Below are 12,336 nucleotides of genomic sequence, written 5' to 3'. Positions count from 1 at the left end.
TAACAACTATGCCACCACGGGAATAGGAATAACAATCGGAATAGCATTTAAGACTTATATACCCCTTCACGGTGCTTTTACAGCCTTCTCTGAGCGGATTACAGAGTCAGCCTATTGCCCCCGCCCTCCCCCAACAATCTGGGTCCTCATTTTACCAACCTCGGAAGGACGGAAGGCTGAGTCGACCTGGAGCCTGGAGGGATTCGAACTGCCAAATTGCATGCAGCCGGCAGTCAGCAGAAGTAGCCTGCCATACTGCACTCTAACCACTGCGCCACCATGGCTCTTATTTATGCTCTAATTACCAGATTTCTTTTCCTTAAAATTAGACTTATGAAAGCTGAAGACATAGTTAAGGAGTAACATTTTACACAGAAGTCCAAATCATTCAGACTTACCTGGGCAGGCCACCGAGGTCCCACTCTGAGCATATATATGGCCCAGGACGCAGTATCACCCATAGTCCTACTTCTTCTGCTATCCTAAGAAAAGCCCTAGAGAAGCAAAGGAGAAATGGCAACAGCACTGCAAGGGCAGAGGGGACTCAAATTTAGCAAAGGAAGCTCAAAATAGCAATAGCACTTAACATTTATATACCACTTCACAGTTCTTTGTATCCCGCTCTAAGCGGTTTGCCGAGTGAGCATTTTGCCCCCAATAATCTGGGTCCTCATTTTACCGACCTCGAAAGGATGGAAGGCTGAGTCAACCTTGAGCTGGTCAGGATCGAACGCCTGGCCGTTGGCAGAATTAGTCTGCAATACTGTATTCTAAACACTGTGCCACCATGGCTGAAAAACTAACTTTATCTAAAAACCTAATTATAGAATGTAGGGATTATTAAAAGGGACTCGTGAAATTTTCCTGCCAACTAAATTCTGCTGATAGTTTTATAGAGTTTGCAAAAGTTATAGCTATCAAGGCTCAAATGTAGTTTTTTCTCTTTCTCGCTCCCTCTCATCTCTTTCGCTTTCTCTCATCTTTCTCTCTCTCATCTCTTTTTCTCTCATCTCTTTCTCTCGTTTCTTTCTCTCTCGTCTCTCTCTCATCTTTCTCGCACGTCTCTCTCATCTTTCTCTCTCTCTCATCTCTTTCTCATCTCTCTCTCCCATTTCTTTTTCTCCTTCTCTCTCATCTCTCTCTCTCATCTCCCCCACCCCCAAATCACCATCTTATGCTGATACTCATATATTCTATTGAAATTCTACTTTTATTTATACATCTCAAATCTGTGTACATAATGCCCAATCGTTTTTATTACAACCAACAGCACGAGAACCTCCTGTGTTTCTGATTTTCCAACTCAAACTATCCCACCACCTTTTCACTTCTAAAATCACCCCTCTGCCTCCTAGTACTGCGTAAGAATGATCAATTCAGCACATATACATTTGATATCAGACGAAAACGGATTTTGGGGATCACTAGATTTGTTTCGTAAAGAAAAGGAAAATTGCCTGATACATACTGCAGATCCAAGTTTCCGCTGAAATCAAAGTTCCCTCTGACGGCCTCATGAAGATTCCACGGGACATACCTGGAACACGCAGTGAATACATATCTCCTAAGTACAGGCACGTGACCAATCTGATGTTACGACTTTTGCCGCATGCGTTAACCAAATCCTGCCATGGTTGCTAGGTGAATGTCACCGTTGCTACAGGAACCGATGGTTCGCCATGGGTGTGGGTTTGGCCAAACGGGAAATAAATGCTAGGATTTAGCTAGCTAGCAGCGGGGTCAGCAACCCACGGGTCTGAAGCTGCATGTGGCCCTTTCATCCTTCTGCTGAGGCTCCCTGTCACTCAAAATATACACAATTGCCAGTGTGCAACACCCGCAAGCCCGGGATTTATTGAGCTTTTCGACCCCCTGTAGGCCAACCATGGATAAATCCAAGAAAAGAAACGTTTCAGAAGAAAACAGAACATTTAATTCAATTACATAATATGCTAGTTCTGTGGCCGCTCCGGAAAGAGTCAGGCACGGGAAAAGTTTTGTAGCTTCGGGTGTTTTCTTTTCTGTGGGAAACGGGCCCAAATGGCTCTTTGAGTCTTTAAGGTTGCCGACCCCAGAGCTAGCAGGATGCTGCCAACAGCCATTAAGGCAACCTAGGTGCTAAGCACCCCATGACTGTGGGGTTCCCCCAACCATCGAAACTACCGAATCTGGGCTGTAAGTAACCCCCAGGTGTGTGTGTCAGAACTGAATGGCTACGAAGTTAGAGGTCGTAAGTCAAGGACTACCCGTATGTGAAATCAGCAATTACATTGAGGCAAAGCTGAGTGTTGTGGCACGCCGGTGGATCTGGCAGCAGATTTGGACAGTGAGGAGGTTGGGGAGGAACATGGGCCAGTCCTGGGGGCTGAGGGAAGCTCAGATGAGGGCTCTGCGTCGGAGGCAGAGAGGGAGATAAACAGCAGTGAGGCAGAGGAACAGCTGGAGCCTGTTCCCAGTGTGCGCATGCGCAGAGCTGCCACAAGACAAGAACAACTAAGAAAACAGTGTCGACTTGAGAGTAAAGCCACACCTTGGAGCTGATTGGCCCCTCCCATAGAAAACAAAAGAGGAGAAAATGGGGAGGGGGCTTTTGCAGGAAACAATTTGTTCCTTGGGTTATTTCAAGAATGGAAAGTTCTGTTTGTGACTATAAGAGACTGTGCCAAGTGTTGCCTTGTCCTGCCTTTGGAAACTAGTTATCTGGCAGCTTGCCAAGCGAGATAAGGTGCGTATGGATAAACCTTCCTCTGAAAGACTGTTTGCTAAGCTTTGCTGACTGTGAATGAAAGGAATTCACAGTCGTGTAAATAATAGAGGTTTTGCAGGGACCAAGATTTTGCTTCTTGCTTTCTAAGGAAGCCTGGGTCAGAACGCTGAGCGGGCCATGAAGAGGAGACCAGCCTTACGTTGTGAGGGTGTTCAGGCCGCAGGCCTTCATCTTGATCAAGCGGTCCCTCCAATATTCCCGGGGGATGCGGAAATAGTGCATTGAGCCGCCAAGGATGCGAAAGGGCTTATCCTCCAGCAGGAACTGTGAGTGCTTCGCCTGCAAGCCCAGCACTCGACCCCAGAACCGCATGGGAATTACGTTCGTCAAGTTAAACCTGAACAGGAAGGAAAGCAAAGGTTAAGAGTAGCAGAGGCAGTTAGAAAGTCGGCTTAATCTAGCGGTTAAGGCGCCAGGCCAGAAAGTGGGAGACCGTGAGCTCTAGTCCTGGGGTAGGCATGAAAGCCAGCTGGTTGATTTGGGGTAATCATCCAAAATCGGCTTTCATGCCTAAAGAAGGACTAGAACTCCCAGTCCCCTGGTGATTGGCCAAAGGACACCCAGCCAGTTTTCATGCCCAAGGTGTGACTAGAACTCCCAATCTCCTGATGTCTGACCAAAGGACACACAGCTGGCTTTTATGTCCACAGGTGGGCAATGAATGGCCCCTCCCAGAGGGAATAAAAGAGGAGCGAAAGGGGAGTGGAGTTTACAGGAGATAATTAGTTCACTTAATTGGTTTGTGACTCTCTGAGACTCCTGGCCAAGTTTTGCAGAGATCGGCCTGGCAGCTCTCCAAGCCAGATAAGGTCGGTGACTGTAAATCCTCCCTCGAAAGACTTTGCTGGATGTGAATGAGCAGAATTCAGTCAATAAATAAAAGGGTTTTTTGTCGGGAGTTTGCTTCAGGCTCTTGGGAAGCCTCAGTCAGAACAGTACCAAGGTCACCTGGGCATCTGTTAGCCCAACACAGAACTGATTTACATCATCAGCAATGTGTCTTCCTTTGTCCGTTACTTTTTATGGTAGGCAAGGAATGGCTTTCTTATTTGCGCCGCTTATTTAAAGTCTCTAAATCATAGCCAGCTTGACATGGCGTTGCTCTCTGCTGTCCTTTCTGTATTTGATGATCTGCCAGGGAAATTCTTCCCTAGGGACTAACAGATTCAGCAGGGGAGACACGGAAGCATACACACAACTGTATCCCCCCAGGCACCCCAGTGTTCCCAATTTCAGCTTTTCCAAATGAAATGCCACACACCCAAGTGCACGCTCCCACCATCAGCCCAAATATGTCAATTTGTAGGCTTTATTTCCCCCCCCCCCCATCCTTCCCTAGTCATCTTTGATCTTCCTCCAAATTCAATTTGCATCATTTGCTCGGCTTAATCTAACGAGAACATCTATTCCCCCCCCCCCACCTTTCTTTCGCAGAAGTAGTAACCCAGCTCACGAACCAAGCATATGAAAGAAAGAAAGAAAGAAAGAAAGAAAGAAAGAAAGAAAGAAAGAAAGAAAGGAGATCTATACTAGTCTCCCTTTATTTATTTATCAGTACAAATACAACACAAATATAAAAAGGCAACATTAAAAAATAAAAATATGGTTTTCTGCCTGCATGGTCTTCTGTGATGAGCCGAAGGACAGAAAGAGGGAGTAGTGACATTCCTCCCATATTTAGGCATACCAGGGGTTGTAACACACATACATACATACATACATACATACATACATACATATATATGTTTTCATAGATTTTCACGGGTGTAGGTATGCTGGTTTTGTACGGGAAAAGACCCGAATACAACAAAACCAGCATATATATGTATGTATGTATGTATGTATGTATATGCATATGTATGTGTATACACACACACACACACACACACACACACATATCATGTCCATAAAAATATACTATAAATAGACAATGTTCTTGAGGGTTTAGTTTGGGTTGGTTTTTTTTTTTACACATTAATGAATATTGCCCGGTTGTGTACATAAATTGTAGCCAAACCAAACAGAAGGACGTAGTTGTGTACATTTGTCTGAACTTCCATTCTGGGAAAAAAAATATTTGTCTGCTTTAACCAGTTGCAGGTTAGTGTTAAATCTGCAATTTGGAAAGCACCTCTTTCGAATCAAATCCTAAGCTAAGCACTATACAGATAAATTCCCTTAGTGACAGTTTGAAGTTACAATGGCATTGAATTTTTTTTTTTTACTTTTTATATATAATGTACACTGAGGATGGAATTTAATTTCATTGTAGGAGGTGCAATGACAATAAAGTAAACTAAAGTCATAAAATAGGGCAAAATTCACTTAACAAATGTCTCACTTTGCAACAGAAATTTGGGGCCCAATTGTGGTTGTAAGTCGGGGACTACCTGTAATCTACTGTTTTGGAGAAGCCACTCCTTCCAAGGGCTAAATGTGACCTTAATTTTTTAATTCAGCCCTAGAGGAGCTTAACTCAATATACCTTCCAATAAGAGGGCTTCTAAAAACCCTTTGCTCCACTAACCTGAAGATTTACTCGTTATCCAGCTTTAACAGAGGGAGGCAGCTAAGTAGTAGGGCCATGACTTTAGAAGGGCATTCGTCCTAAGAAGAGGATACACCAGCCAGCAGAAACACAAGGAGTTTGGAAGGCAAGCGCAGGAATGCAGAAAGAATTTTAAAAGGACTTAAATCATCCTGATTCAAACCCAGGGATAGGCGTGCAGGTATCACTAGAAGAGAAATGAACTAGGAGGAAAAAAATGCACCAATTTGGGTCATAACGGGGCATACAGATGTCCAACTGCATTCCTCTGTTGGGACTCCAACTCCCATCAATCCTAGCCAGCGGTTTAACAGCAAGGGATGAGTGTAGTTGTGATCCCAAAATATTAAAGAGAACGGATGCTGGCTCTCGGCGGTTTAAATCGATTCTTTGCAGTTATCTATTCTTCGTAAATGTAAAGTTAAACAAAATATACCGGTTTTTGTATCAAAAGTGGTTTTTTTATTTTTGAAAAAGGCAACTGGACTGATTTTTATTTTTATTTTTTTTGAGGAGGAGGAGGAAGAAGACAACATTTGGCTTCCTACGCTGGAAGCTTCATCCGTAGTGTTGGATGGTGCAGGAGAGGGAATCTCAATCAGTCGGCTTGTCTTTTCGAAAAATAAAAACCACTTTTGATACAACTATGATCTGGATGTCCCAAAGGTGGTTTTTCAAGAGGCAGCTGGACTTTCCAGTTTTTCTTTGAAGACATTTCGCTTCTCATCCAAGAAGCTTCTTCAGCTCTGACTGGATGGTGGGGAATGGAAGGATTTAGACTCCTTGCAGACAGCTGGTCATTTGCATCCTTTTAGAGAGTTGTTGAGGCCACCTGGAGGTTTATCAAAGAGGCCATCTATGACAAAATTGAACAGCCCTCTTTCAAGAGAGGGGGAGGGATGCAACATCATCTATCTCCAGCCTACAACACAGTCCTTTCAACAGTTCCACACCCATTTGCACCACTCAGGTGACCCTGAGGACACAGACAAACCTCCAGCTGTCTGCAAGGAGTCTAAATCCTTCCATTCCCCACCCTCCAGTCAGAGCTGAAGAAGCTTCTTGGATGAGAAGCAAAACGTCTTCAAAGAAAATCCCGAAAGTCCAGTTGCCTCTTGAAACAAAAGCACCTTTGGGACAACTATGACCTGGATGACGGAGAATCTTCATAAACATAAAGTTGTATAGTTTTTTAGTTCTCCCAAATGAATGCATTTCCCCCACTAATGATCTGATCAACTACTGGACATTTGATGGGAATATTTTTGTACGCGTCTATCATGAATTGAGGCTGGAAGATAAGACATTCTTTTCATACAAATAACTTTTTGTTTGTGGTCACAAAGAGACCAGGCTATTCTTCTGTGTTTCTTGCACATTTTTTTAAAGAAAACTCACAGGAAACACATATATTCCAACATGGAAGTGTCAACATGAAAGAAGTTAATTAGGGGTTAAAGAGAAGAGTTTGAGTATTATAAAATTTGGAGTAGACTGAACAAGTGGCTAGAGAACAGAAGCCAAAACAAGAAATAAAAGTTTTTAAAACTATTGATTATACTATGAAGAAAAACGTATATATGTAAAATTTGATTCTATGCACTATACTATTATATTACAATATAATTTTTACATTAGCATTAGAATTGTTAAAAACCATGAGAAGACAATAATTGAATAGTAAACTACAAAAACAGAATATATATGCTGGAAGTCTTTAAGAAGATGTTGGATAGCCATTTGTCTGAAACGGTTTCCTGCCTAGGCAGGGGGTTGGACTAGAAGACCTCCAAGGTCCCTTCCAACTCTGCTATTGTATTGTATGCTGATACGGGAAGCTGTAAAATATTATATTATGTTGTTTGTTTGTGTTTTTATCTGTTTTGTATTTGTTTTTGTATTTTCTTGGTTTTTTTTCTTTGTTTCTTTTTTACTTGTGGTTTTCAAACTTGAAAATGTTGAATAAAAACTTTTTTTTTTAAAAAAAGAAAGATGTTAACTAGGGGTGAAACTAATTTGACAACAAATTAAGAATAACTTCTACTAGGAAGATGGGTCTAGATTTCATGATGGATGACCTCTATTTGGCCAGAGAAGGAAGTAATTAAAACACCATTTAAAATACACACATCTGCTATTCAGCCCTACAAAAGAATTGTATTCAATCTTATAGAGATTGAAAAAAAATCATCAGAGTGGCAGCCTTCAAAATTAATCTTTTGACAACTTGCAAGCTAAGGAATAGGCTCAATCACTTCTTCCTTCCTTGCTCAAAGCAAATCAATTTTTATTATAGCCATAGATCGTCCTACGGGGGTAGGTTACGGCCTTTAAAAGGAAGCCAGTATAAAGGATATAAAAACTGCGAATTTAAATGAGTTATTAAAAAAAGAGCTGCAAGGTATAAAAGATGCACAAACTGAATAGATGGAACAAAAGATTTAACAAGTGAGAAAGGAGAATAAAAAGTTAGCAAGCGGGAAAACTATCTGTATTGTTTCGGAGCGCCGTAATGCAATAAACCAGGCGCACACGGAAATCTAGGTTATACTGTCAAGACTCAAGTGTAAACTAGAAGCCATCCTGTGATGAATTGAGGAGTGCTGCTGCAGAGAATCTGGTAATATTATATGTTGCAGCAGGGGTGGCATCTGAAACCAACAGGATGGTGTAAAATTACCTGGTGTGCCTTGTGTATTTATGTAGTAGTGGTAAGATGAGACCGGCATAAATGTTGCTACAGTACAAACATCAGATAAGAACATGTGTTCTGATTCACCAACATCTTTCCTTTACCAGCAGAAAACTGCCATGGGGTTCATTCCCAGGTGACTGAGGTTTCCCTTCTTTTGCAATCAATATGAGATTTTTTTTCTTAATTTCTCAGCAAAGTGCATGAAATTATTTATAAAACAACACTTTTATCTAAGCAAGCAGCTGATGAGGAGGGCAGGGCTGCCCATCCAAGAGAAGGACATGAAGAGACGGGGGAAACTGGACGCGGCAACCTGAGCCAGGCATTCTTGGTCAGTCTGACCTACCTCACATGGTTGTTGTGAGGAAAAATAGATGGCAAGCATATGTTAGGTTTGCTGCCTTGAGTTATGTATAAAAATGAAAGGCAGTTTGGTGATAATCCTAGCTTAGAAACCAGGAGGCTGTGAGTTCTAGTTCCACCTAAGACACGAAAGCGGGCTGGGTGACTTTGGGCCAATCACTCGCTCTCTGCCTCACAGGGTTGTTGTGTGGGGAAAATAGGAGGAAGTATTAAGAATGTTTTCTGCCTTGAGCTTATAAAGTCATACAGGAAGGAGAAAAATCTAATAGGTAGGTAGGTAGGTAGATATGATGCCAATTATTATTATTATCATTATTATCATTATTATCATTATTATCATTATTATCATTATTATTATTATTATTTCTTAAAGAGGCAAGCTATGCACTAACTCGTCCAATTTCCCATTGATGCAACCATCGCTTATTTCTGTTAGGAAATGCATTTCCTTTGCAAACGCAGGGCAACAGAAAACAAACAACTCATTAACTGCCAACAAGGTACTAAGGCATTATCTGGGCAAAGGCAGCTTGTAGGCTTACCCAACAGACCTGTGAGTCTTTCTGTAAAACGTCAGGTGCAAGGATGAGAAGGAGGAGGTGGGGTGGGGTTGGGAGTCTACCCAAAATAGCCAGATGACCCAGGATGGATGGGAGAGGGTCCTCTCTTTCTGACATGCCTCCCCCTGGTATCTGAGGTATTGACCCAGCTGGCGTCCCCAAATCCTTGCCAAGTTTGCAATGGGCGCCCTTCAGACGCTGCGGATGGGAAGGGGTGCAAAGGCAAGTTTGAAAGATGCTTGTAAAGAAGGGGGGGGGGAATAAACTTTTTTTTGGAGGGGGGAGACCATTAGATTAGATTGACAGAGTTGGAAGGCACCTTGTAGGTCATCTAGTCCAACCCCCCGCCCAAGCAAGAGACCCTACACCATTTATGATAGATGACAGTCCAGTCTCTTCTTGAAAGCCTCCAGTAGTGAAGCTGCCACAACTTCTGAAGACAACTTCTGTTCCATGGGTTGATGGTTCTCACTGTCAGAAAAAGTTCTCCTTATTTCTAGGTTGAATCTTTCCTTGTTCAGTTTCCATCCATTATTCCTTGTCTGGCCTTCAATGCTTTGGAGAATAGCTTGATCTTCTCCTCTCTGTGGCAGCCCTCAAATATTGGAAGATGTTCTCCTGTCTCCCCTGGTCCTTCTCTTCACTAGACTAGCCATGCCCAGTTCCTGCAACTGTTCATCCTATGTTTTAGCCTCCAGTCCCCTCATCTTGGTTGCTCTTCTCTGCACTCTTTCTAGAGTCTCAACATCTTGGAAGGGGGCACTCTGCCTTTAAAGCATAGCTGTGCACCTTGGTGTGTGTGTTTGTGTGTGTCTGTGTACAATTTTCTTTGCAAAGCGAATTGCACACACACTTTTGCAGAAATTATGTTCCTGCAAAGTCCAGACCGAGCAAAAGATGTTGGGAGACGGAGGTGTCCCATTTTCCATATGGGGAGGAGGGGGGGTGTCTCCTAAGGCGGGGGTCAGCAACCCATGGCTCTGGAGCAGCCTAAGGCTGTTTCATCCCTCTGCTGCGGCTCCCTGTCACTCAAAATATGTGTCACAACCGCCAATGTGTGACACCCGTCGGCACACAATTTATTGAGCTTTTCGAACCCCGGTTGGTTTTGTGTCTCCTGGTGCTTTCTTTTCTGTGGGAAACGGGTCCAAAGGGCTCTTTGAGTGTTTAAGGTTGCTGACCCCTGTCCTAAGGGGATTACCGATTAACAGAGTTGGAAGGGACCTTGTAGGTCATCTAGTCCAACCCCCACCCAAGCCGGAGACCATACACCATTTGGGGTGCGATGGGATGCAATGGGATGGGGAGTGGACAGGTGGCCTTTAACCCCCTTGTTATCTTCCAGCCCCTGGCTGCGGATGATGGGTCTGGTGGTCGTCAGGTGGAGCAAGGGGCGGCTGGGAATGATGGGGGCGGCATCCATGGGGGGGTAGGGAGAAACACCAGCCTTAAGAGCAACTGCAGGGAGGGAAGGAAGGAAGGAAGGTCACCTCCGTCCGGGGATGATGGGTAGGGGAACCCCTGGGAAGATGGGCTGGGGAGTGGCGGAGCAGGGGTGGTGGTCCCTCCGAGGGGGCGGGGCCAGGGGCGGGACATCGAAGCCACGCCCCCTCCCTCCCTCTCATCTGCCTCACCTGCGGATGGCGACGGCGGCCAGCAGCAGCACGAAGAGGCCCACCAGCAGCCGGCGACGGCGGCGCCCCGCGCAGCTCCACATGGCCGACGACCTCCGGGCAGCCCCGCTCCGGCTCCCACGCACGGGCGCCCCGTTAACGGGCGGAGGCGCCTCCCATTGGAGGAGGGCGGGCCAGGCGCCGCCACGCCATTGGCCGAGGGCGCGGGGAGGCGGGAGCTCGGGCGCGCGAGGCCGCACGAGACCCCTCGCGCCCATTGGACGGCGCGCCCGTCGCTCTTTCGCCCCGCCCACCGCCGGCTCACCTGTGGCCCGGCGGAGCTCGCTCTGTACATGGTCAGGAACCCTCTTGCCACCCGCTGACGGTCTCTGGTCGGCCTGGATGATTACACGAAAAAAACCCTTTCCCATCGTAACCCCCGATTCACACACAACCCCCCCCCCCCAAGAAAAAAATACCAAAGGAGGCGAACCCGTGCGAAGCTTAACGTGTGAACGCAGCCAAGAAGCGTGTCCCGCTCAGACACGTGTTGGAGCTGGGCTGTTCATGTTCTGCTCTTGAAGATGTGAAAGAGAATGAAAAAGAAGGGTGGAAATTACAAAATAAATGACTTCCCATTTTCATTAAAGCTGTGACAATTGCACCGAATACAGATTACATCATATCTCCCTCGTCGTATAATAGATTTAATTCCCCCCTATCAAGTCGTCAAAAGTATAAATCATTTCGCTGTAATTTACTTTCTTGCACTCTCCTTTGATTTTATTTTCCTCTTATTTTAATAGTAACAGACTTGGAAGGGAACTTGGAGGTCATCTAGCCCAACCTGCTCAGGCAGGAGACATATACTAGGGATTCAAACCGCCAAACTGCCAACCTTTCTGATCGACAAGCTCAGCGTCTTGGCCACTGAGCCACCTGTATTAGCTTTAATTTGTGGCAGTGTTTATAGTCCTTAAAAAAGCAATTCTACGTACAAAAAACAATTATACATACATACTCTACATGTATAGCAATAGCAGTTGGACTTATATACCGCTTCACAGTGCTTTAAAGCCCCCTCTAAGCGGTTTGCAGGGTCAGCATATTGCCCCCAACAATCTAAATATACATATATATATATATACACAAACAAAGCTTTTCATCTAGTACAGGTACTCCTTAACTTACAACAGTTCAAAATAACATCAGCGCTAAAAAAAAGTGACTTATCCTTTTTCCGTTACCACCTTTGTAACACCCCCACGATCGTGTGATCAAAATCCAGACCCTTGGCCATTGATTCACCTTTATGACCGTTTCGGTATCCCAGGGTCACATCAATCCCCTTTTGCCCCCTCCTGACAAGCAAAGTCAACGGGGCAGTTGGATTCACTTAAAAACTGTGTCACTAACTTACCAACTGCAGTGATACCAACAGCCGCGGCAAGAAAGATCGTAAAATGGGGCATAACTCACTTAAACGAATGTCTCACTTAAAAACAGAAAGGTTGGGCTCAGTCGTGGTCGTTAAGCCGAGGACTATCCTGTATTGATTTATTTTCTACAGGGAATATTTTCCCTCTCTTTGTTCGGGGTTCACCTACCTATGGATTTACTCCCTAGAAGGGCAGCTATATCAACGCAAGCAACCCACTGACTGATTGAAATGAAATTCAATGGTGAAAAGAGTAAGGTTCTACATTTAGGCAACAAAAACGAAATGCACAGGTACAGTATAGGTGGTACCTTGCTCAATAGTAGTAACTGTGAGAGGGATCTTGGAGTCC

The 12,336-nt window shown here is 44.5% G+C and overlaps 2 protein-coding genes across 2 annotated transcripts in view; both read right to left on the bottom strand.

Moving 5' to 3' along the window:
• The window catches only part of GLB1L2 (galactosidase beta 1 like 2), a 40,633-nt gene extending 29,922 nt beyond the window's left edge, over positions 1 to 10,711 (bottom strand). The window contains exons 1-4 of the mRNA XM_081960585.1: positions 10,568 to 10,711; positions 2,907 to 3,104; positions 1,469 to 1,537; positions 399 to 494 (exon numbers count right to left, since the gene is read on the bottom strand). Of these exons, the coding sequence (XP_081816711.1) occupies positions 399 to 494; positions 1,469 to 1,537; positions 2,907 to 3,104; positions 10,568 to 10,650 (446 nt within the window). The 5' untranslated portion in view covers positions 10,651 to 10,711. The remainder of the gene's footprint in view (positions 1 to 398; positions 495 to 1,468; positions 1,538 to 2,906; positions 3,105 to 10,567) is intronic.
• ACAD8 (acyl-CoA dehydrogenase family member 8) overlaps positions 1 to 12,336 on the bottom strand; it is a 30,340-nt gene that overhangs the window by 5,829 nt on the left and 12,175 nt on the right. The window lies entirely within an intron of this gene.

The sequence above is a fragment of the Natrix helvetica genome (genome assembly GCF_964273705.1).
Source record: "Natrix helvetica genome assembly, chromosome: 8".
Classification (NCBI taxonomy): domain Eukaryota; kingdom Metazoa; phylum Chordata; class Lepidosauria; order Squamata; family Natricidae; genus Natrix; species Natrix helvetica.
The sequence above is the reverse complement of the archived record's forward strand: the minus strand, read 5'-3'. Positions and strand labels throughout refer to the sequence as shown.